The 25,298-nt window shown below is 40.7% G+C and overlaps 3 protein-coding genes across 3 annotated transcripts; 1 reads left to right on the plus strand and 2 right to left on the minus strand.

Annotated features, from left to right (window-relative positions):
- Nucleotides 1-719: 719 nt before the first annotated feature.
- Nucleotides 720-6,090, plus strand: LOC311255725 (glucagon receptor-like; the record flags this gene model as incomplete). Its single annotated transcript, XM_084350374.1, has 13 exons — nt 720-792; nt 912-1,019; nt 1,137-1,258; nt 1,355-1,461; nt 2,223-2,367; nt 3,014-3,173; nt 3,363-3,423; nt 3,510-3,579; nt 4,132-4,220; nt 4,789-4,927; nt 5,021-5,062; nt 5,280-5,372; nt 5,932-6,090. The coding sequence occupies exons 1-13, from the start codon at nt 726-728 to the stop codon at nt 6,088-6,090; spliced, it is 1,362 nt and encodes a 453-aa protein (XP_084206500.1). The 5' UTR covers nt 720-725.
- Nucleotides 6,091-7,875: 1,785 nt separating this feature from the next.
- Nucleotides 7,876-12,047, minus strand: LOC311256044 (THAP domain-containing protein 5-like). The gene is made up of 5 exons (XM_084350793.1): nt 11,862-12,047; nt 10,028-10,211; nt 8,967-9,775; nt 8,557-8,743; nt 7,876-8,388 (listed from the first exon to the last, which is right to left on the minus strand). Exons 1-5 carry the CDS (start codon nt 11,933-11,935, stop codon nt 8,269-8,271), a joined length of 1,374 nt encoding a protein of 457 aa, XP_084206919.1. The 5' UTR covers nt 11,936-12,047; the 3' UTR covers nt 7,876-8,268.
- Nucleotides 12,048-12,849: 802 nt separating this feature from the next.
- ppp5c (protein phosphatase 5, catalytic subunit) lies at nt 12,850-21,501 on the minus strand (the record flags this gene model as incomplete). The annotated part of the gene is made up of 13 exons (XM_084351645.1): nt 12,850-14,004; nt 15,106-15,187; nt 15,282-15,460; nt 15,595-15,635; nt 16,789-16,876; nt 17,181-17,323; nt 17,502-17,607; nt 17,872-17,970; nt 18,212-18,277; nt 18,366-18,487; nt 18,693-18,840; nt 19,472-19,713; nt 21,405-21,501. 13 exons carry the CDS (start codon nt 21,499-21,501, stop codon nt 13,942-13,944), a joined length of 1,476 nt encoding a protein of 491 aa, XP_084207771.1. The 3' UTR covers nt 12,850-13,941.
- Between the last annotated feature and the right edge of the window lie 3,797 nt (nt 21,502-25,298).

The following is a 25,298-nucleotide window of genomic DNA, read 5'->3' on the forward strand; positions in this document are numbered from 1 at the left end:
TCCTTCTGGTCAGCCCAAGTGGCTCTTTGGTGAGCCCACCCTAAGGCTTCATAGTCAGGCCCCGAATTCATTCTTGTTTGTCAAGTAATCTTTTCTGTATTTCCAGGCAGTGTGTTGCAGAGTGGAAGAGAACTGATAAGTGACCTCTCAGTATCCCTGTGGTTAAAGCTCTGGGATGATGAAGGCCTCTGACATATTCCTCATCATCTTCCTCGTCTACAGGACTCTGGTATGTGTCTACAGACTTCCTGCTGACATGCCGATTTATTGGATAGAGCTGTTTAAATGTAATGCAATCTAGTACATAGTCCTTGAAAAAGAGGCTCACATACTGTATGTCAGATCAAACTGAAATGACAGTGCTGATCAAATATGAATCAATATTCTAGCCTACTTCTCACCTAAAATGATTTCAGAAACAGATTTTAGTGTACAGTTAATGTAATATGAGAATGTTTCTTACCAGATCGCCATGTCGAACACAGTCACAGGGAGGACAGGTGTTAGCGCACTCACATCGTCCAGACTACCAAAACAAAGAACAGAGAAGCTCTGACTTAATGGTTTTAGAGGGAGTTGGATGTCATTCTCTGTTCATGCCAACACTCCGCTCTGTCTTTACATAGCAAATAGTTTGCTGCTTTATTAAAGTTTAAAACATCATGTATTTAACCTTTGACTAAAAGTTTGTGTAGTGTGTGTCAGGTAGGACTGTGAAGGACACGATGGAGAAATGGAACCGCTACAGGACCGAATGTCTGCTCCAGATGAGCACAGAACTCAGACCCAAAGGTAACAAATACAAACATGTGCATTTTATTAATGAATGATGGCAAAAATGTTCAGCCACCCATACCTATGGTGCCTTCTCCTCTCCTCTCCTCTCCTGTCTTCTCCTCTCCTCTCCTCAGGAGTGTTTTGTAGTCGTATGTTTGACATGTACGCCTGCTGGTCAGATGGAAAACCAAACTCTACAGTCAAGGTGCCCTGCCCCTGGTACCTGCCCTGGTACAATCAAGGTAGGAATGCCGTCTCACATACACATACACACACACACACACACACACACACACACATAGTGTTATTCTCACTATAGATGTGTACTATATTATGTAATCAAGGCTGTGTTTGTGCAGTGCGTAATGGCTTTGTGTTGCGGGAGTGTGGACCAGATGGTCAGTGGAGCACCAGCAACTCCAGCAGCACCTGGAGGGACCATTCTCAGTGTGACTTTGACAACAGCCAACAGGAAGCTCAGGTACACACACACAAACATAAACATACACAAAAATTAACTTTCCGTTCTTGCCCACGGTATTAACCCACTCTTGTCTTCTCATTGCATTTCTCACAGGAGAGGCAGATGATGATCTTAGCCTACTTCAGAGTCATGTACACAGTAGGTTACTGCATCAGTCTGGCTAGTCTGTGTCTGGCTCTGATTATTCTGCTGTTCTTCAGGTAGGAGCCTCTTCTCCTCAATCTGTTTTCTGCTTTAGGATTAATTTGCACTCTGCTAACTCACAGTGAAGCATTATAACTTTAGAAATGTTAAATAGCTAAAGTTAATTATTATTGTAAACCAAGGCTATTATTGCCACAACCAGTATATTTCTGTAGGACATCTTATCATGCATGGCTTAGTGGCATTTAGCTTCGTGGTTGCAGATTGCAACCAACGAAATAACCCTGGTCTCCCCATCCCCTATGGTGGCTGCTAAAAATGCACAAGGCCCTCTCTAGAGCCAGAGTTTGGTTTGTCCGTTCTGGGCTACTGTAAAAACATGGCGGTGCAACATGGCAGACACTGTGGAAGAGGACCTGCTCCCTCTGTAGATATAAAAGTCTTATTCTTAAGATAGTACAAATAGAATTACAGAAAAACATTCAGAGTTAATTCAGACCTCAGGTGCTGTTTCTGTTCCTCTGGGCATTCTGACAGAAAAAAACACAACCAGCAATTCATGCTTCTCTGAATTGTTTGCAGTGTCAACGTAAAAGCATGACAGCAGCATGCACTAACAATGAGAAATGGTTAGAAAATGTGAAAAAAAAAATATATATTGAATTTAGCAAATATCTGACCAGGTTTGGCCCCAAGAAACATAGTGTATGCTTTTCTTGAAATATTGAACATTTCACTCAGTGTGTCACATATTTAGCAGTCCGACTGAATCTAGAACACCGTTGAACATCACTGTGTGCGTGTGTGATGTCTGCAGGAGGCTGCGCTGCACCAGAAACTACATCCACACCAACTTGTTTGCATCGTTCATTCTGCGAGCTGTGTCCATCCTGACCAGAGATGCTCTGCTGAGTGGAGACATTCCTGAGCTCAGGGACGTCTCAGATGTACTCAGTGATCAGGTTGGGGCACAGAAAACATGGCTGATTGTATTTTCCAACCCTTAATTGCATCAAAAGACAATTTTCAACCAGGTCAAAACTTTGGAAACGAAAGGTATTGCTGATACACAAGTCAACAGTTTCATCAAGTATCTACAAAAGTCCTAAAAGGGGTGTGCTTCTGCCTCTTGTGGTCAAAATGAGTATTACAACAATGAATCCTTCTCATCACCTGCCAAATGTTCTTGGTCATTAACACAGCAGAGAAACTAATTTAGATTAGGTTTAGCAAATGGATCATCAGAATTTCTTTCCCATTTGCCTCTGAGGGCTTCCCTAAGTAGTCGATATCATAACTCTGGACTCGTAGTCAGACTTGTATCACAAAAAGTTGGACTTGATTGCTGTGGGACTTGACTCTCTAGAGGCTTGACTTGAAATTCAAAAGGAATACTAATCATGTTGTTGAAGTTTTGACCTGGTAAATCTGAGAAACATAAAAAAAGACAACGGTTAAAGAGATTTAAAATCTTGACGTGGTATCTGCTCATAGAGGCTGCAGTCTTGACTGGGATTTGACCCACAAGACGTAGGAACCGTTTCTGTTGATGTCTTGTAACGTCTCGAGAACTTTTTATCTCTTCCTTCACACACACACACACGTTAGGCAGTGACAGGCTGCCGCGTGGCTCAGGTGCTGATGCAGTACTGTGTAGGAGCCAACTACTACTGGCTGCTGGTGGAAGGTCTGTACCTGCACAACCTGTTGGTGATGGTGGTCTTCTCTGACAGCCGCTACTTCTCTGGATACCTAATCATAGGCTGGGGTACACACACACACACACACACACACACACACAAATAGTCACACACAATACAGCTGAAATTGAAAGCAAATTAAATAAAAAAGGAAATGGTTTTGCTGTTAATTATCTGTCACATTATTATAAATTAGTCAAATGAATCTGCTGTTGTCTTGTGAACTTTCTATACTTACATATGTTTGTTTTCGTCAGGCACTCCAGTGTTATTTGTGGTGCCTTGGATTATTGTACGTTACCTGTTTGAAAACACAAGGTAAGTTTTACTAAATTTTGTGTGCACCATTTCGGCAGATTTTAATTAAATTCAATTTTACCTTTTAATGTGTTCGTTCTTTGTAGATGTTGGGAAATTAACGTGAACATGGTACACTGGTGGATAATTCGCACTCCCATTCTGCTCGCCATTCTGGTAATGTACACACAGGGACATTCACACACTCAAATAGACTCAGGGTAACTGGCAATTTCAGGATGTTTCAGAGCCTATTACTCTCTCCAGTAAATATAAAATAAATGCAGACAGCAGAGAAGAGAAACATCACAGCCCCGTGAGCTTCAGGTTGGCTGTTGTACATATGGTCTGTAAATTGTGTTTCTCTGTGATGTTTCTCATCTGCATCGTGTCGACTTCCTCTCTCTGCCGCCTCACAGTTCTTCTTCAGGAAGTGTTGGGGGTTGCTAGCTGTCATATAGTGCAGATACCATGCCTGTACATCCATGACGTGCAACACTGTCTCATTCAGATTATCACACACAAATACATACTCCAACAGGACACATGCACATCAGCATGTACATATAATGAGGCAGGATATTTCTGTGGTTATATTTGGTTTCATGGCTGACTCATAGAAGCTTCCTTCAACAAAGCATTACATTATTTAAAAACTGATTTGAATTTGTGTTATGAACTGGCATATAATCTTATCTGTAACACTATGATGTGTTTTTATCTCTTCAGGTGAACTTCTTCATCTTTATACGCATCATTCATATTCTGGTGTCCAAACTGAAAGCCCATCAGATGAGATACACAGACTACAAAATCAGGTAAGACATGTGGACACGGCTGTAGTGCTCCAACACTGCCCAAGTTTTATTCACTCCCCCTGAAAACACTGAAGAAAAAATACTAAAAATACATCTCCCACTACAAATACAGAGGCCTCTCTTATAATGTCCTGACATAACCTTGTTCAGCATCACACGCACACACACACACACACACACACACACACACACACACACAAACACACACATCCAGCAGTGCTACTGTCTTATCTCCTGCAATGTTCTGCCGGAGAAAGAATACTTACTTTTCTGTTTGTCCCTGATCAGAGTTCATGGGCAGCTGTTTGTGTATGACACTGTCCTTTAACTGGAAAAAAACAAAGTGGAGCATCTACCCTGCTGATGTGTATTAGGGCAAACACTCAACAGATCTAAAGGCAACACTCCATCACTGTATTTCTGTAGTTTAATATCCACCCTGACTAGCTGAATGCCCCAGGAAGGAGGCAGTTTGGATTTAAGGCTGCTCCTGGTTAATGCCTGTCCGTGAAAATTAAATGGACAAATTGGCAAAAAGAACTTCTTGTGTTTTGTGCTTTCTCTGCAGACTGGCCAAATCCACATTGACCCTGATCCCTCTGCTGGGGATCCATGAAGTGGTCTTTGCAGTGTTGGCAGAGGAGCACACGGGGGGCATCCTCCGTTACATCATTCTCTTTTTCCAACTCTTCTTCAACTCTTTCCAGGTAATGTCAAGACTTTATATATCATTTGGATAAAGATATCTGCACAATTTATACATTTGGTTTGACAATAAGAGTCATTTCCCCTCTTCACAGGGTTTACTTGTAGCCATCCTCTACTGTTTTGTCAACAAGGAGGTATGTGGTGTGTGTGTGTGTGTGTGTGTGTGTGTGTGTGTGTGTGTGTGTGTGTGTGTGTGTGTGTGTGTGTGTGTGAAGTAAGGAAATGCAGTGTTTTCATTTCTAATAGTATGCAGTCACTTCCTACATTTGTGTCATTTCTCATTTATCCCCTGTTGATAAATGTACCCATCATTATAACCCTTTTCCGCTCTTCTTTTTCTCTGTAACTCAGGTGCAGGCAGAGATAAAGAAGAAATGGCAGAGGTGGAAGCTGGGGATGACTGACCTGGATGACCTGAGAAACACTGGCAGCCACATGCCGAAGGTGGAGTCTGTCGAGTAAATACATGCTTAATATTTACACAAAACGTTTATTTCACTACGCAATTATTTGTGTGTAGGCCAGTAAAACAGGCAGACTAGTAAATATCGAAACTATGCTTGTATTACAAACGTGCATTTCAAAGGATGAGCAGTGGAAACACTTAATCTCGGCTTACACTTTCACTCAGATATTTTAACCCTGTGCAAGTCCTTTTCCTCGACCTTCACACTGTGCAAGCAATTCCTGAATATCTCGTATTTTTTCTGGTAGACTTTAGATGTTACTTCAGTCATTTAACAAGTTAGATTGTTAATCTAACTAATGAAGCTGAAAACAAAGGGACTTTTACATGTACAGTAAATATAACCGCAAATTACAACAGATACTACTGGTACTGACGGTGATTGCTACAAAGAGTTCAACCACTTTAAAAAAGTGTACAAAGAATATGCGATTCAAGTGAAAAAGTCTTAAAAATACATACAGCCAAGTTTACTCATGTTTTTTACACTTGATTCTTTTTTACAGAAAACTGAAATAATGTTATGTCATTATGCAGGTTGATAGTGTGCCACCATACAGCCAGTGCCACCCGCCCAATGCAGAGAGATCAGCTGCCTCTCCATCCCGCCCCACTCCTCTGCTCCTCCTTCTAACCCTAAGCTCCCCCTTCCTCACCCCTTCACCCCCCAGGACCAGCTGGGAGCCAAACATCTGAAGACCTGCTGCTGTATTTCTGCTCATGTAAAGGATGGAGGAGGAGAAGGAAATGATGAGAAGTGTTGCGATCAGCTACTGTTGACAATTCAAAACAGCCTTTAAAGCAAAATAAGGAAATATTAGTGATAAATGTTTAAATGGAAATCACTCAATGACTGACTGACTGAGAGGATTAATGATTCAGAAAACTATTTCATTAATATCTACGAAGCATTTCCTGGTGTACCTCAAGGAACCTAAAAAAGAAGAAAGGGTCATCGCGTCACTGAATCTTGCTCTGGGACTAGACCGCGGTGCCGGCTGTATCCAAGTCATGAGTCTATGCATGGAGAAACACTAAAACCCAACATACGCTGCTTTTAGAGTGTTGCTCCATGCATCTCCCATTGACGTCAACACAGTCTGGCACCAAAGCAAGATTCAGTGACGTAATGAGCCTTCCTTCCTCTTGGGTTCCTTGGTGACTCTAACAGTCTGTCAAAGGGGGAAAAATTAAATGACATTGTTTTTTTTTTACCTCTGTAATTATTTTCTGTTTACAGATGGAAATGTGCCCAACAACTAAATTGGACAATTTTACCGTGAAGTGGATAAAATCACTGTGTTATTCTCTTTCTGAGAAATGCCAAATCTCTATTCAATCATCTAAGACACCGTTTTATCTACTGTTGGTTATTATCAACCGCCCTGAAAGGTATTCAGCCATCGTTCCACTCCCCACAGTACACTTTACATATTCATTTCCTGTTGTGCAGTTTGTCTTTCATTTCAGCATTAAAACTTTTTTTTATTACTCTTAAAAATTAGTCCAGTCACGAATCATAATGAATACTTACCACCAGTGAATACCACCTGGAGTTCAGGTGAAACAGCAGCCTCTATCGCCATCTAGTGGAGACATAGAGTGCGAGCAGGCCACAATGGGAAAGTAGCCACTGTATGAAATCAAGCATGTTTAATGAGTCATCTTGTCCAGTAAACTTTGTAGAGTAAAACACAAAACTGGCCTCAAATCTTGAACACTGACTGAAGTAAAAAGAGATTTGTTAAGTATCGCTTTTCTTCTTGGAAAACTGTTTGACTGCTTCCCTGTTTCAGATAAAACTATGCAGGATTTTCCTAAATAAACAATGTATAGACTCTTATGAGAGTAATCCCACTCAGTCATCACTTCTGACCCACTAGCAGTGCGTGATGGGGTCTGTACCTGCATAGACCCTGCTCTCTGTCTCTATCATCTTTTGTTTGTTGTTGAGGATGTTTTGTAGCTTTGGTGATTCTGGAGAAAGACATTTGATTGTTGAGTCTCTTTCATACACAGACAGCTACTCAACAATCAGCCACCTTTCACCTTTTAAATGGTGTGTTTACAAACTGCAGTCAACAGATCCTGCAAAGTATTCCTTTAATAAGATGTCCTGAATAAAAATATACTTTGAAGAAAAAACTACCACTGCACAACTGAAATGGTGTTTCGTATTCATATTTCATCAATAAGGAAGAAAACTGGAGAAAACATGTTGTGCCAACACCCTGACCGCACTCAACACTTAATTATTTGACACAAAGTTTCAGCAAAAAGTTAATTAAATCACTATAAAGCAAAACGCTGTCGATGTTACTTGGAAAAAGGAGTTTTAGCTTGCATGAACCAACCCTGCAATTGGTGATATCTTAACTGTAACTATGTATCCTAAGCTGACCTAACCCCGTTACAGGGTATGAATACTGTGTAGACTCATTTTCTTTGCTGCTACTGCCAAAGAGAAAAAAATGAAGAAAATGAAAGGTTTAGTAGTCTTTTAATAGCTGTTGTGTGCAGTAACGAAAGAAATGAAGAAAACACCAAAATGGAAGTTATTTTTAATTAGATATGAACATTATCACCAACAAAAATACTTAAAAAGTCAAACAAAAGTGGTAGAAGGAAGGAAAAAAGAGGTAACGAGTGAAAACCATAAAAAACACATTCAACATTGTCCCTAATTAATCATCCATATTTGTGCAAAGTTCACCACAGATCTATCCAAACATTACCACATTTCAGACATAGATGCCATTTTGTTAAAAGAAAAAAAAAGGTAGCATTTAGTTGCCAAATGAATTAGCCATATCCCTTTTGGCACAGTGGGTAGCAGACAGAAACGCAGTTGGGACGTCTGCAGTCAGTCCGGCCTCACAGCTTCTCATCTGCGTTGTTCAGTGGTGTGTACAAGTATGCAGCATCATCCTCTTCATAGATGATAGCCACAGTCTCACCAGCATCCGACACTGCTGCACTGGTCTGTATGTAAGCCTGAGAAAGAGAAGAACACAAAAAAGGGAATGTACCGTTTCACATTTTCACAATATGTTCACCCAGATGCTTACACCTTGTCATCTCTGGCTGAGCTAATTGTTGCGTATATTGCACAGAAAATCAATAATCTGGTATTACTTCATGTAAATACTTAAAGCTCTTCACCCTCTCAAGCAGCTGCAGTCGCTCTTCATTCAGCAGGTTGCTTTGTCTCAGCTGGCTGACTGTGTTCTCCAGTCCCAGAAGTTTCTCCAGGTGTCGGCGGTGTCGCTGCTGCAGCACTTTGACCTTCTTCTGCAGCTCAGACACAATTGCCTCCAGCTGCTCCTTACTCAAACTGTTCCTATGGTAGCTGTTCATATAAAAAAGGAAAGCCATTGTAAAAGCTTGAAAGATCATTTAAATTATCCATTTTTGATATTTAGCTATTGACTGTTACATCTTTATTGAAATTAAATTCAAGACTGACTAGAATAATCTATCAATCATTGCAGCACCAAAAAAAACCATTTGTGATAATTCTTGATAAATATTTCCCTGAGTGAAAGTACAGACATGTCCTTGAAATTGCTCACCAGTGCTCCTCCAGCTGGTGATCCAGTGGCTCTACACCGTCATCCTCTGACTGGCCATCGTCTCCCTCTCCCTCGTCTGTGTCCAGTCTCTCCACAGTGAGGACCAGGGACGTGGGGGAAGGTGGTACATGTTTGGACACTATGGGCAGAGTGGACGTGATGGGTTTGGAGCTCAGAGCAGATGACAGCACGGTATCCGGAGTGAAGGTGATGTGATTGGCGGTTTCACTGGGGAACACGCTTGGTATTGTCTCGAAGTATGCAATGACTTGAGTTTCATGGCCTTCGTGGAGGTCTGAGAGCTCCTCGGTGGTACGAGCCAAATCTTCAACACAGAGAGAGGCCACAGCCTCGTCTGTACAGCCGAGTGTGGATTCATTCAGGACCAGCCCGTGGCCCTGAGTTAAAATGATTCCATTCACCAGCTCATCCTGCCCTTCACCAGCAGGGCATTCAGACATCACCACCACCTCTGTGTTCTCTCCACTCTTACTTAGATCAGCTACTGTCTGGAATAAAGTCAAAGGGAAATTTGCCACTGTTTCGAATGCGTCCACCGATGCCAGCGGGTTCGTGTCTGTTTGGAGAGAACGGTCAGATTCGCCAACATCAATTGACTCCAGCAGGCTGGTATCTCCCTGCTGCGCTGGGTCCACAGTGATCTCATACAGGTGTACCGTGTGCAACATACTCTCCATCTCTGCAGCGTCAACAGCCTCCGTCCTGTCATCCGACACCGTTATGCTTTCACTGCTGTCAGCTCGAAGCCGTTTTGGCTTCTTCTCACAGTGATCAGTAGCTTTCCGTTTCTAGAAAGAAGCAGGAGTGTGTGTTTGTCAAAAGCAACATGATATTGTTTCACAGAGCAGGTGTAGTGTTGCAAACAAAACTGTCCTACTAACTTCAGAAAACTCAGCAGAATTGGCCACAGCATGGTCTTTACGTACTGCAGCTAATCAATTCAATCAGTACATTTGCAGATCTGTTTAAGTGTCTATCTATCTTCATAATTCAGTAGCCGTAACATTTCAGAGACTATAGTAGGTCTCTTCTTGTTTTACCTCGGCCTCCAGGAAGACTGTGGGCACAGCATCATTCTCCAGGTAACGGATACCCCATCGCACCTTGAAACACGAAGGTGAAAAATGTTCGTGGCAGATATACTGGTGTCGAGAGGGAGTCCAGTTCTCACGTCCGATGTTCCTCAGCCACTGATGCAGCCGGGCCGTGTCCTGCAGAGGGAACCTAGAATACAATTAAGACCGGTGATGTGAGACACTGACCACAGAAATATTAAAGAACAGAAACGCAAAGAAAAACAGAATTTACACCGTGTTTGTTCCAATGATATGACAGTAAAGTCAATATTTATTAGCATTATAGCTTCCTGCCTCAGCTGGAAATCAGAGCATCAGCACTGATGCTGGGATCAGGTAACTGACCGACTCTGTGGACTCATCACATTTCGGCTTGTGCCATTACACTCTGTATAGTGTAAGACAACAACACTGGTAGTTTATGAGGTTGAGTTAGTGGTGGTGCTGGAAGTGATTATGTTTATATTGAGAAATGTCTCTAATATTTGGTGCAAGGTGGACAGAATATTAGAAACACCTTTTGAAATGATACTGTCAGACACATCAAAGCCATAATCGCAACAGTTACTAAAATGCTGGCTTTCTCCCGTTCACTGTAAGTAATATCTAATTATACTGTGGGACTTCCACAGTATTGTGGGTATGAAAGCCAAAACTCCCTGTAAAATCATCATGTGTCTAAAATCTCCCGTAAACGTTCAGTTATGTAGAGATCTAGTGACTGCGAAGGCCACAGCATATGATTCACACTGATTTCACACTCTTCACACCATTCAGTGACCCCTCCTCATGCCCCATGAATGGGAGCATTATAATGTAAGAGACCAGTCCCATCAGGACATAAGTGTTATAAAGGTGATCACTTAAACCCACTTTGATTGATCAGTAGTGACCCTTCCCAGTTGACAGAAACCACGCCTGCAAAATGCTCCTGACAGCACAACAGAGCCCCCGACTGTAATGCTTCTACTCTCATCAATCAGGTTTTTCCTGTATGCAAATCTTAGGCTGAATTCTTTGAATATTTTTTCTCCGAAACTAAAAAAGTTCTGGCAACCAGTTATAACTTCTGTAAATAAAAAAACAAGTTTAACAAACACGTGAACCGAGGTGCATTATTTTATGTATATCAACACCCAAGCTTATATCAGATATAGACAATAAGCTACACATAATACTATTTTGTAGCTATGAGACAAATAAGAACGAACTGGTAAAAATCTACCTTCATAAAATAACTGGAAATCACCTGTAAACCGCATTATAGAGTTAAAATACTTTGCCGAGTGCAGCAACATACTGTATATCTGAATATATGAGCACGTATAAGAATGAACACCACCATACTAGCCTGTGTTACTTCTGTCATTTTTCCCCCACTTTATTATCTGTATTATTAGTAACTTGAGTACTTTGTTCTACTATAAAGCATGTAACTATTCTAAGAATGATAGAAGTACGGACGACATCATATGTACTTGCTTGGCAGTAAACCTCTCGACTGGCTGACAGTCTCAAATCATGATTCAATCAGGACTCAGACTGTCCCAACGGGACTGTTTCAAGAAGACCCAAGAAGACACAAACTTAGCAGGTGATAAAGAAAACGCCGAAAAATATCTGAATATGATATTTCATGACAACGATGATTTATTTCAGTCAACAAACCTGTTCTACGAATCGACGTTGTTTAAGTGTGACTCATCAAACAGGAAGCCGTTGGATAAAGTTAGATGACGCTTCTACCTGAACTACCTGAGCACTGAGGTGAGCTAGCTTACAGACACAACCAGCTTACTTGTAGAAGCTTTTCCTGTCGCTGCCGCTCCCGGAGTCATTCCTGCAGTTCGGGACCGAACAGTACTTTGGCATCTCAGTTCGGTGTTGCTGCTGCTGCTGCTGATGGCTTCGTGTCCAACTGTGTTCACAACAAGGTGAAACTCGTGCTGTGTTGTCAACTCGCGGCGCATAGTTGACGACTGACGATCAGCTGTTGAGGCTCGTGACGTCAAATAAATGCGACTGCCACACAACCAGGAAGCGGCGTGACGCAGCCTCTTTCATTCGTGAAGCGGATTGATTATGAAGCCCGCAGTAAATTATTTATGATCAAATAATAAAACACAAGTATTTTTATTAATCAGCATGTTGACATCAGGTAGTTGACACTGCAAACCCCCTTTCCCCCAAAACAAGTAGACTCTCTAATTGCAGTGACGGAATGTAACTAAATAAAATAACTTTATTTTTCCACGTACTGTACTTAAGTACAACTTCTAGGTATTTATACTGTACGTAAGTATTTTTGCTGCTTTATACCTCCACTGCACTACATTTTGAAGGTAAATATTGTACCCTTTACTACTTATATGACATTTACTTTAGTTACTAGTTACTTTGCAGATTACATGCTGCATCAGAGCCAGAGTTGCACTTTTTTAATTTAAATTAATTTAATTTATGGCCAATCAGATAAAGAAAACCTAATGATTCTTATAATCATAAAACAGCAGAATACCTGATTAGATAATCTGGCCGACCCACAGTATAAAATATAGACATGTATGTATAAAGTGCATGTATAGCCAGAAAATTACTTTATACTCAAGTGTCTCGATATTAAAAAAGCTTTAAGACTTTTACTGAATTTCTATTAATATGAGTAATTCTCACTTTAACCAAAGTAATATGTCACACACAATATCTTTACTTTTACTCTAATATGACTTTTGGATACTTTTTTTCAACACTGCTAAATTGACAAAGATGCCAGCTTGTTTCTAAAATCACCGGACTGTATTTTTTTTATTCAATAATTTTCTCCAAACATTACACGGAATCTTTAAATGATACAGTATATATACATACACATCAGTGTATTTCTTTATCTAAAAAGTTGAGGGCCACTGGACAATGCAGCTGTGCGTTTCAAGACAGGATTGCATTTTGGACGTTTGTGTACTGAAGAAATCCACATATGGGGATAATAAGTCACCAGCAATCGAACATGTATTGGAGACTAGAGTGCCATCAGTGTTTGCCTTTACACCAAAGCTAGTCTGGAGAGGAGACTGTGCAGGAGCTGCCAGGTGAGTGGCACAATGATGGTCGGGGATGAAAACATGGAGAGCAGCAGTATCTTCCTCAACAGGAAGCAGTGCAAAATAAATGTTACCAGCTACATGACCGAACCAACTAAATACACCACTAATGGCAAACAGCACCTTTAAGAGTGTACCCAGGGACAATCAATCTATTTTTTGGGGCTGGGATAATATATGTAATCATATTTCGTATTCCTGTAAAATAAAAAATTAACTGACATACTGCAGGTTGGTTTGAGAAACACTGATAAACATGCTGCTCTTTACCCAGTTTACAATGCTCTAAGCTGTGTACAGAGGCCAACAGTGCTAGGTTTCAGAATCAGAGGATGCTCCTTGTAAAAACTGAACAATCATTTTCATTACAGATCTTTGGTACATACCAGCTATTTGATCCATCTGCCGAGTTTATCAGATATTTAAAAACCAAACAGCTCCAAGGAGACTCATCTGAAATTCTCAGGGTTGGTTTCTTTACCCAGTGATGGAACACACAATTAGGTAAATGGACAACGGAATGGGGGATTTTCCAGTTTTAACTGATAACATGAAAGAACAGACCCAGTTCTGAACTGGGCTGGTGTAAGTGATCTCTTCCCATCTCAATTACACCACGTGCTTTCTGCATACAACTAGTGGAAGTTTGTTGGGGAGAGGGATCCCTTAGGCTAAGCATGAACAAGAGCATGTCCGAGCACTGGAGGGAGTGTGGTGGCTGGGATGGTTCAGGTCAGATGGGAGGTTGTCAGTGTCACAGACAGGTTAGCGTGGCCTCTACATCATCCCCAACTGCATTAGCGTGTTGGCATACGCCATGGGTTTGACGTTTGGATGAGGCTGTAAAAGAGAATCAGAGGCAGACAAAAATTAGATCAAGATGCAACAAGCTTTCTAGGAGCTTTCTAGCTGGGCTTCCAAACATTATGTTACCATTTTACCTTAAATTAACCACTTAAATATCATTTTAATGCAACTTGGGTGAGAGGGAAAGATAAGAAGTGCAAGACACTTTAGAGCACTGTGTCCCAAACTACCAGTGTGAGTGAAACTGATCCTATTTTATTGAGAAATTGTTGTTTTTTTTTCCTTTCACGTCCTCTGTCCCCCACTATGATAAGTCTATGACTTATACAGAAAGCTTTACTTGTTGTTAAGTAACAAGTGACTGACTGCCGCTAAGTGTAGCTGACGATATCTGTGCTGCTAGGTGAGTCTGCTCAGACCAGAAACTGGGAGCTGGGAGCACCAGGGTGTTGGCATTTACACTTGTAGCACAGGAGTTTGAACCAATGGGAGGAGGTGGTTTTCAGGTGCAATAGAAATGGACCTGGTTAGTGGGCTCCAGTTCTAATCAACCAGCAAGAAGGCACCGCTGGCCTTCTTGCTGGTTGACTAGTAAGTTATATTAGCTGGCTTGCAATGGTGTCTGTTGTTGCACTTGTTTTATGTTTGGCTGTGTTAGCCAAAGTAGTGTTTAGTGTTAAGCAGTAGACCGTCTAATGACTGACTAGTCTTTATACAGTCGACTGTAATGTAATTCAAACAATGCTCCTTTACAGCTGTCAATATCTACGTCAGTGGGTTATAAATGAATTGCGATCCAAACCTGCGGCTGCACCAAATTGAGAAAATTGTTTTAGTAGTTTTTGACTTACTTCTACTTGGTGTTAATTACATTTTACTTAACTGAAGTGGCTCTTTAATAAAACTGCAACAGAAGTTTTGATTAATAACTTTTCACCTTCAAATTACTTTTACTACTAAATAAGCAGTTTAGACAAATGGGCTGAACAGGACCAGTTTACATAAGAAAAAAAATCTGAGCCATGAAGCCTCTGGGTGAGTAATTACCAAAACCAATGGGCATGATGATGATGGCATGTTGACACAAGGTGACAATTACAATAAATATAACAATTGAGAGTACAGGATACTGACCACAGCAGTGAACTGGTGAAATTCTGGCTTGAGGTCTGATCCCCTGAGGTGGATATAAGCTCCTTTGTTTCCCATCTGATCACTGAGGGAAGGCAGGATACAACACACAACAGTTAAAATGAACAGTAACAGATGATTCCACACTCTTAATTAAGTTAGCCAGCATGATAACGTACCAGTAGTTGGGTGCTGAGAACACGGTGATGCACTTCCCTGAATGAGTGACCTCGTAACCCTCAGCTTTGACCTCATGACTACGCACGATGAAGTCCAGCTTGTTCTGTTCCAGGAAGCGCTCTGTCACATCTGGCCCAAACTGACAGCTCACTCCTCGCTTGCTGATGGACCGGCCATTCTACAAGACACAGAGAGAGAGAGAAGTGGACAATTAATTATTAATCCAAAGTAGAAGTAGACTGAATGTTACTCTAACAAACTACTGCATACTCTGACATTATAGACCTAATGATGTTCTGTGTGGGAACTGACCTGAGGCTGTGGATCTGACCAGAGGAGGTCACACATGGGACCTGTGAAAGAGCAGAGGAAGGCGTTGAAATTGACTCATTTTCCTTTATATTAATGTTTTTTTATGGTGCATTCACACCTGACAGGTTAAAGGGAACCTGGTGCATTTGCCAATTTAGTTTTGTTCATTTGGACTGGTGTGAAAGCCGTCAATCGTATCCTGGTGCTGACCAAAATACTGTTTGAAAAAGTCTTGGTTTGGTTCCAAGTGGACTGTGGCGCAATTCATTCATGGTGTGAAAGCAAACAAACCAACCCAAGGATTTTATGATCAGAGATGTGTGATTTTGGCACAATTTCAAAAGCTAAACTACCAATAAATCTATCTGCTGATCATGAAATCAGAAAGTAATTTTAGAATTGATGTGTGAAACCAGTATTTTCCCTATTTAATGGGTCAAAATCTGTTAAAACTGCTGTGCTTATGCTACACTGTGTACTTTGTTAGTTCATGTGTGCGACAGCAATCCCACAGCAGTAAGCCCTGAATCGTTACTGAACAAGACGCCTCCATTTCGTCCGGTCTCTAAAGTAAATCATTCTTCACAACATGTGGTCCAATAATACTAATAATACTTAAAATCAGTTATTTCTTTTGTGCGGTCTTTGCAACACCAAAGAACATAAATATACACACGAGAAGCATTAAAGTGCTGCATAAACTTCTGTCATTCAACAGAATTTGATTTCCCCATTAGAGTACTGATGATGCAGGAAGACAATCCTATCTCCAATCAACGACTTACCAGTTGAGTTGATGTTTACTTCTCATTAGTCAGGAAAAAGACTCCCGCACACTGTCCACTTCACTTGCGATTAAGTTTATTGACAACAACATTTCGGTACTTAGACCTTCATCAGGTTATCTTCTCCCCAAGATAACCTGATGAAGGTCTAAGTACCGACAGTGTGCGGGAGTCTTTTTCCTGATTTTGTCAGCCTTCGGTCTTCTCCTACGCACCTGTCGACCCTAAGGCGTGCCAAAGCTGCACTCTGTTGCTCCTCATTAGTAAAAATTCAGTGCGAACAGGAACCGGACCAGAACCAAAATGCATTTTTTTCCTGTTCGTGCAAACCATATCAGCGAAACTACAGTTGCGAAAACACTTTTAGAGCCCAATTTACACTGATGTTACATCTGGAATATGACCCTACCTGAGTCCGGAGGCTGTCTGTTCCTGTCAATCTTCCTGAGGTCGTCCAATGTCACACCATCTTCACTGAACAGTCCACCATGCATGATCTGAGATGGAGAATCTTATTAGGACTGTGCGCACAGTACAACATATCAAACCACTGCGTTATTAAGGGTTGCAAAAATCATTAATAACAGAACAAATCTTCAGAGAAGATTGGGGTAAATTATGGCTGTTCGTCCATTATATAAAAAGCCCACACACAGTTTTCAATAACAGTCACTGTATTTAAAGATAATCAAATAATCCACCATGAGCACAACTGTCGGTAGAATTTAGTTATCAAACAGAGACAGCACACGTGAACAACAACAAAACTAGTTGGGTGGCCCTGTGAGTGCCACTGCTTACCAGAACTTTGTTGTTGATACACTGTGCAAGAGGCAGCCACTGGAAGACCTCGCTGAAGAGCTGGAACATCTGGGCTGTGTACTTGGCTTTGACCTCCCCTTCAAATCCATACATCTGGTTCATGTTGTCTGTCTCATGGTTACCTGTAGGTAAAAAGCTTGGTTAAATGTCACAATATGAAAAAGGCTAATAAATGAATTTCAGTGCTGTGCTTTAAGCTTGATGACATGATACCATGTATAAAGTGTGAGACGTTAATATGGCATGTTTCAGCAGATATTACACATTCATCGTGCACAGGCACAGTGCGACTGCTCTCACCCCTAAGCAAGTGGAAGCTGTCAGGGTAGAGTAGCTTGAAGCCGAAGAGAGTAAGAATGACCTCGAGAGAGAAAGAGCCGCGATCCACAAAGTCTCCATTGAACAGCTGAATTCAGTGGTTAAGAATTATGACAAACAAGTTTTGGATTTGAGGCTGTTGGCGGTTTGGACACAGACACAAATTCTGAGACACACACACACACACACACACAAACACACACACACACATATATATATGTATAGTGTAATATACACTAAAAATATTGCGTATTCTTCACCCAGCCCTTTACAGATAGACCCACTGGTTAATTATTAAACCTGGACACAAATTTAATAGCCGTTTAGTGGCTGCTGCAAAAAGAAAGGATACATAAGGGTTGGTCTCTGAGGGTAAGCCGTTCAATTTGAAGATGTTGAGGAGATCGTAGAACTGCCCATGGGTGTCACCACAAATAGTTATTTTTTCTGTCTGTGGAAAAGAAGAAGAAAAAAAGAAGAGTCACAAAAAAGATGACAAACAGCCATGAAGAATAACATCTTAGACCTGCATGGTTTATTTACTCTCATGCGGTGACTAACCTCTGTAGTGTTATTATGGGCTGATCATAGAGTTGGTAACTGAAGAATGTAATTATACTGTTGCACTCACTGTATATAAAGTAAACACAGTTTTATGTCCCTTTACAAGTGAGTATCTGCAAAGTCCTCACCTCTTTTAATGAGATTTCAACAAGACTTGGTAGTTTTGATAGAACATCTTTCACTTGCACCAAGATCTGAAAGGAGTAAAAAAAAAAACATTAAATTACAAATACAGATATGTTTCCTTCAGGGAGTGTATTTAATGTGAATAAAAATCTTTACCTGATAAGCACACTTTCTGTGCAGCTTCTTCTGGTCTTTGAACCAATCCATCATCTCCTTCATGAACGCCAATGTGATAGTCCCATCTTCAAGTTTGGGGCCTACATAGTCATCCTCAATCGCTGCAATTAAACATAATCTTAATTTCAGATGAAAAAAAAAATCACCAAGTACAGTAAAGAATCCAATGAATTACAAAATGTTCACACCAGTGGATTTTGTTATCATTAGTTCCTGTTTTACATACAACATGATTTGCTCAATCAGGACAAATGTGATTTCAGATATATTTTTTCATATACTCATCCAATAACACAGGGAACTTACTCATGTTTTCAATGTCCAGAGAGTCAACAACAGATTTTTTTATCTCATCGCTGGCGATGGCTCTCTCAAAAGCCTTCTGTTTCACAATCTTGTTACATTCCTGATACTTCATCCTTGCATCCTTGTCATTCGGTCGAACCCTCACTACCTGTTATCAGAAAGGGAAATGATAGGAATTAAACACACTGCTTAATCATCCACTGGCATTGAGGCTGACAGAGAAACTAAACCGGATGTAAATGCTAATTAAAGTATATCAAGGTTTTAATTTCTTAAATATTAAATAAATAATACATATTTTGTTCGTTGTGGTAAAGTAAATAAACAACATTTAAAACATTCACACTCTTATGCCCGATACATTTCAGAGACCTATAAAAACCTATAACTTTAGCTCTAACCTCTCATCAGTTCATGACGATTAGCTCTCATGTTCTGTTGTCATGGTGCTTCGTCTAGTTTGTAGGTCTTTGTTACCACAGCCCTGGTATATTTATATTTCTAATTATGAGAACACCATGAACAATAGACACCAAATTAGCTGTGGTATGAGTGCCTTCACACAGAATCTAATTGGCATCATGACTGGATTAAAGGATGATCCCTTTTCCAAGCTGTTAAAGCAATATGAGGAGCCCACCTCATGGTGATCACAGATGGAATTGTAGTGTTCTTTGTTTTGAGAAAAATCAGGGAAAAACATGTAGTTGTACTGTGCACATTATTCATTCATTCTAGGTTTAGACATCATGGCAGTTAAAGTGTGCAGCATTTATTACCGTCTCGTAGTCCTTAAGTGCAGCCTTGAACTTGCCCAGTGCCATGTTGGAGGTGGCACGGCGGTAATATCCCTTAATGTAGTTTTTGTCTATATCCAGGGCCTTCGTCGCGTCAGCCAGGGCATAGCCATAGCACTCTGTGCGTAGGTATGCCAGGCTGCGGTTGCTGTAGTAGATGGCATTGGATGGATTGAGCTCCACGGCCTCTGAGTAGTACTTGATTGCATTTTCATAGTCTTTGTCTGAAAAACAAAATGTAACATCTTCACTGGCAAACAGAGTTTGTGGCTCTACAAAGATCCTATCAAAATGTCACAAACACTGCAGGCAGTACAGGCATATTTTCTTTCTTACACTAAGGCCAAAATACAAGGAGTGCTGAAACAATGGTGATGCCATTTGGGCTCATGTCACTGTATCAATCTCAGTTATATGTCAGTGTTTGGAAATAATTTGCAAGTGCTTGTTTCTTCCCACTTTGGTATACTTCAGTGTACTTGTTGACTGAATGTTATAACAATAACTTGATTGAATTTTGTTGTAATGATTTGTTACAAATAAAACATTTATGAAAACCTAATTGTATGCCTCCCTTTTCCAGTAGTCAAGAAAATTGGAACCACTATTCACCAATAAGCAAGAAAAACCTTGTCAACTAATTTGATAATCAATCATTTCAGTCACAAATGCCAAACATTGTCTGGTTCCAGCTGTGAGATGTGAGGATTTGCTGCTGTTCTTTGTCATTTATGATAGTATATGAAGAGTCTTCTGGTTTTGGATTGTTGTTTTTTATAGTCTTTTGACATTTTCTAGACTAAATTATTAATTGATCAATTCTGAAAATAATTGTCAGTTGCAAGCCTGCTACTTTGACATGACAATCTTTCTGTCACTAAGTGGTAAGTTTTATATTGGGATAGGTGAGGGGGCATTCACATAGCAATTCCCTGGTAATTATGGGTAAATATCTAATCATGTCCCTTATTTTATGCCGCATAAGACATTTAAAAAAAAGGCAATCATGCCCATCCTTCAACAGACAGCATTCACATTACATCTGCTATGACTCATGAGGGTGTCAGCCCTGGTAATGTTCAGGCCTACAGATATCAAACTTCAACAGGAAGTATATAGAAGGAACACTTGATCTGCACAAGTAAAATCCTCTAATATTTCGCATTATAAGTACAACCTGAAATGTAACTAAATAAACATCACAAAGACTTCACAGTGGCCCACAATCAGATAACTTGACTTTCATTATTGATGCTTCCTTAATGATTAAAGCGGAGGCGCACTGTTAATATTTATATCCTACCGCTTAGTAAGGAATGGATGCATCTGATTTTATGTAACTAGATAGGAATAATGGCTCAAAAGCAGCACACGCTGAACATTACAGCACCTGTTTCCACTGTGAGCCGTGTTAAAACGAGGCTCTGCCCTGCTGCTGGCGCACACGCGCCCGCTGGCTAGCAGAACATTCTGGTTGTGTCCCGATCCTCACCTGCAGCTAGCTGCACACTAATCTGACAACACGGCTGGATACAAACAAAATGGGTGATCACGTCGGAGGGCCGTGCGGTCAAAACCCAAAGAAATGACCAAATGTGAGAAAGTTCGCGGTGCATTTAACGTGACACGCGTGACAGCATGGGTTAACATGCTGTTGCCGCTGGTATTAAACTAGCTGCTAGCTAGCGTTAGCTAAATCCGCTAACCCGTTTCAATTCAGTGCCGCGTAATCCAATGAATGGGGTTTACAGCTAGCATGCGCTCTGAGCCATGCTAGCTTAGCTTAACATTAGCGACCGGTTCCAGCCGGAGCGTGTTGCAACGTAATTATGTTGCTGCTGTAATTAGTGGTCACATCTCTGTCTGTTGTAAACCGCTGGTAAAAGCCACGGACTTGACAGGTGTGTCAAATTACCTTTGAAGTACTTATTCGCCTTCTCCTTCAGCAGCTCTGCATCATTACCTCCCTCCGCCATCTTCTTCTCACTGCCGTTTTCCGATCCGTTCGCCATTGACGGTCGCAAAGGTCGCAAAGTGTCTTTTTTTTTTTTTTCATCATAATAAATAATAATAATATAAATATATTTTTTAAAAAGATAACTTTCAAAGTTTACCTCAAAAGAAACCGTACACAGAAACTTTCGGCTAAATGTATGGAAAACAACACGTAGTGTAAAATTGTAAGTTAATTATTTGAAGATAGCCCACTACTATCTCACTAAAATACAACATATGGCAATGTAGTACAAAGATCTCTTACATACAAACACAGGAAAGGAAAATATAAAGAATGTGATTGAGTTTGTCTCAATTAAGCTTAATTATGAAACTACATTACGCTAATTAATCAGATTAACTAACTATAGCCCTATGTGGGTAAATCACAAGTGTAGCATGTGTTTAGATTGTCATGCCTGTGTTGAGGAAACTGCTTGTTTTTAAGAGGGCTTTCTGTAGATTGTGACTATAGCTAAGTTTGTGTTACACTGTCCAATAATAATAATTAAGTGTCCCATTAGTTTTGATAAAAGTAAAGTGTGTGTGTGTGTGTGTGTGTGTGTGTGTGTGTGTGTGTGTGTGAATTGCTAGGTGTGAGACAGAGGCATTGACAATAAAGTCAAGATGGTAAAAGGTCGAAAATATTAAGCAGGAATAATGTTTACATTTTAGTTCTTTAAGTTTATTAACCAGCAGGGGTCAATATAGACCTTCACTGAACTAGCCATGACATTGTCATGAAACTGAGCAGCATAACTGGTTGGGTTAGGGGCCTAGAGGAAAATACCGGTGCGTTCATATGAGGTTAACCAGAAAAATATTCTGATGGTGAGTAATGTGTTACAACCGAATCATTAGTTTAAGATTAGGTTAATGATTCAGGGGGGAGCCGGTTTTCCCTGCCTTCTCTGGAATAATGACTTTAATTTAGAGTGATAGCCTGTCCTCAAGTCCTACCTCTCTGGCTCAACTGCAATAAAATTCCATCAATTAAAATGCTGGCTCCTGTGACACAAAAGTACAGCCTCAGTCACATTTCCTGTTGGTCTTCTTCCAGTTGCCTCAAGGCCTGAGCATGTTGAAGTGGAAGTTTCCTGCCATCTGAACGCAGCAATGTCGGCCTCCGGCCTCCACAGATGTGGCAGTGAGGGGACAATCATGGCACAGGTGCACATCTCCACATCTTTACTCACTCACACATGGCATCTGACGCACCCCAGCCTCAAATAACTGGTTTGCAAAAACAACACGCAACCTTAAGCAGAAACACATCCAAGCTTAGACACCTTTTCTTTGCCAGAAACTCTTGTCAAATAGTACTTTGCGTCACTGGAGTCAAGAAAAGGACATCTGTCATGTGCACCAGAAAGGAAAAGTCAACAATTTGAGACGTAGGTTTGTGGTTTGGTGTGTTTGGGTTTTAGATGGTTAGGGTTAGAAGTTCAACAGAGTAAGAGACGCTGAAGAAAAGCATGTGACACAGAGGATACAGCCCAGTCCAGTCTGCTGCCCTGACTCATAAGCGACATCCCGCAGTGAAGAGTAAGAGGCCAAACAGTCGGGTGACTCACTGTGACCCCCGTCGAACACTTACTAACTGTTCAGTGTGAGTTCACTTTCTCTTAGCAAGATTATCTATGAGTCGCCCTTTTTTCTGTGAGGCATAACACGTCTAGTTCTGTGATGGTTTTACTAGTAGTGCTTGCGGGAGGGGAAAAAAGTGTTGCCTGAGACCAAGCTGACGTTACAGCCTCAGCCCCACATGAGAGTAAACGCAGACAGAGAGTGGGAGAGACAGTGTGGGAGGAAGAGAGGTAGAGAAAATCTGGCTCTGCTGCGAGGACTGAGGGAAATTGCTGTTCTCTTGGGTGCGCGATGCATGAGCGTGGGCTTTGGAGGGGTCCTGAGAAAGTTAAAACAAACACGAATGGAGGAGCGAGGAGATATACGAGCAACCAGAGAAAGAGACAGATGAAGGTCAGGGCGAATGTGAGTGACATTCCAAGGTCGCAAGCCAATGAATGATGAGGCCTCAGAGCGAGTGGAGTATATGTTACATAGGCCTGATCTAGACCTTCTTACTATTTATTATCCTGTAGCATGTAAGACCAATGTGTAGTGAGTGTTTTTTGAAAACCCCCCTTTAATCTTTTACTCCACTCCTTTAACTGTTGTGTCAGACTTTGCCAGTATTTTGTAGAAGCTGAAAAAGTCTTGTTGCCCCATCTCTGCTCCACTCTGCCCAAATAATTCACTAATGAGAGCATGACTTCAGGGGGTCTGTGGGGGGTCGCACTTATTTGAACCATATGTTTTTCTAGTGGGCAGGGCAAAGGACTTCAAGCAAAATGAAAGATAAATTGGGAAAAAAACTCATCCTCTTGCGCTCCACCCTTCCTCCTTTTTCTTATTTCCCTCTATCTTGCTTACGCTTGGTTTAGCCATTTGGTTCCTCTATAAGCCGGCGTTTTTTACTGATCGTCTCTTTGAGTCATCTATGAATCGCGTGGATTGCTCATATTATAAAACAGCATTACCAAGTCTCTCCTCCGTATTTCAGTGGAAGCTCCTGTTGATCAGTGTAGCCATCAGTCAGTGTGTAACTCAACATCCTGAAATGACACATCACATGTTCACTACAGTTATTTGTGCTACGGGGGAATGAGTTGGAAATTTCATGGAAATGGAAAAAGAAACATGATGCATACCTGCCTAAAGAGTCTGCTGCGGGCTTTACCTTTCCACATTAAAACCTCCTCTGTTTTCTCCTTTGTTTCTGGGACTTTAAACCAGGGTGGTCAGGGACGGGGACTGGAGGAGGGTAAAAAACGCAATTGTGTTTATATTTTGTTGAGCGTCTGTTTACGTTTCATGTAGGGCTGTTTTAAATTTAAAGCAAGGTTGTCCTGCAATAAAACCAGCTGCAGTGTAAGCCCTGGTGACCAGATATGATTTTATAACAATGTTAATTAACAATAGCAAAATATTTGTGACTTGCCTAGAATTAAATTCTAACTTTTGCATTTGAACACACATTTTTGGAAACTATAGCTATTAATAGGGCTTAGTTAAAAGGCAATGGCTGATGCTTTTTGCTGAACTTAAAGTGGAAACAGACTACATTACCCACTTGAGTGTTTTCAAGTGGCATTATTGTTGGCGCCACTGTCTCAAAAACAACTGGATTGCTTTATGTTCTCTTCAGAGTAGCAACTACAAACAACACAGGACGAAAAAAACATGAGTTTAGTCATTTAGTCTAGAATGAAACATGAGATGTGAAAGCAGATCAAAACGGTGACAGGCTGCCTGCCTTCGTTTTCCCAGAGAGTTTGTACCCAGTGGCAAACAGAAAAGCATAGTGAAACCAGTTTTAAAGGGTACCAATCTAAATGCAGATGGTGTCATTATTCTATAGCAATTACACTGTGCAATCAGCAGTTACTTCATAATGATAAGTTAAGGCAAAAACCTTGTGTATTGCCAGTTTAAGGTTATTTGAGTATAATAGATAACCACAAATAACAGTTCAGTCATTTTCCATGTTTAATTATAATGACTAAATACGAGTTTCGCTAGTATAAATGCGTAAGTTGATGACTGTTGCGGAGGAGTCCGATTTGGTTTTGAACAGATACTTCTTTCCACATAGAAAATATTTTTTGATCCCATCATTAAAATGTTTTAACAATTGAAAACAGAAGGAAAAAATATCTTTCTAATACCAAACTGTTGAAAAAACTAATGTTTGGTTTTATTTCATATTTGCTGGTAGAACAGACTTTCAGTATGCGCTGGCATGTGGCTCATT

This window comes from Pagrus pagrus (genome assembly GCF_965226575.1).
Source record: "Pagrus pagrus genome assembly, chromosome: 4".
Lineage (NCBI taxonomy): Eukaryota > Metazoa > Chordata > Actinopteri > Spariformes > Sparidae > Pagrus > Pagrus pagrus.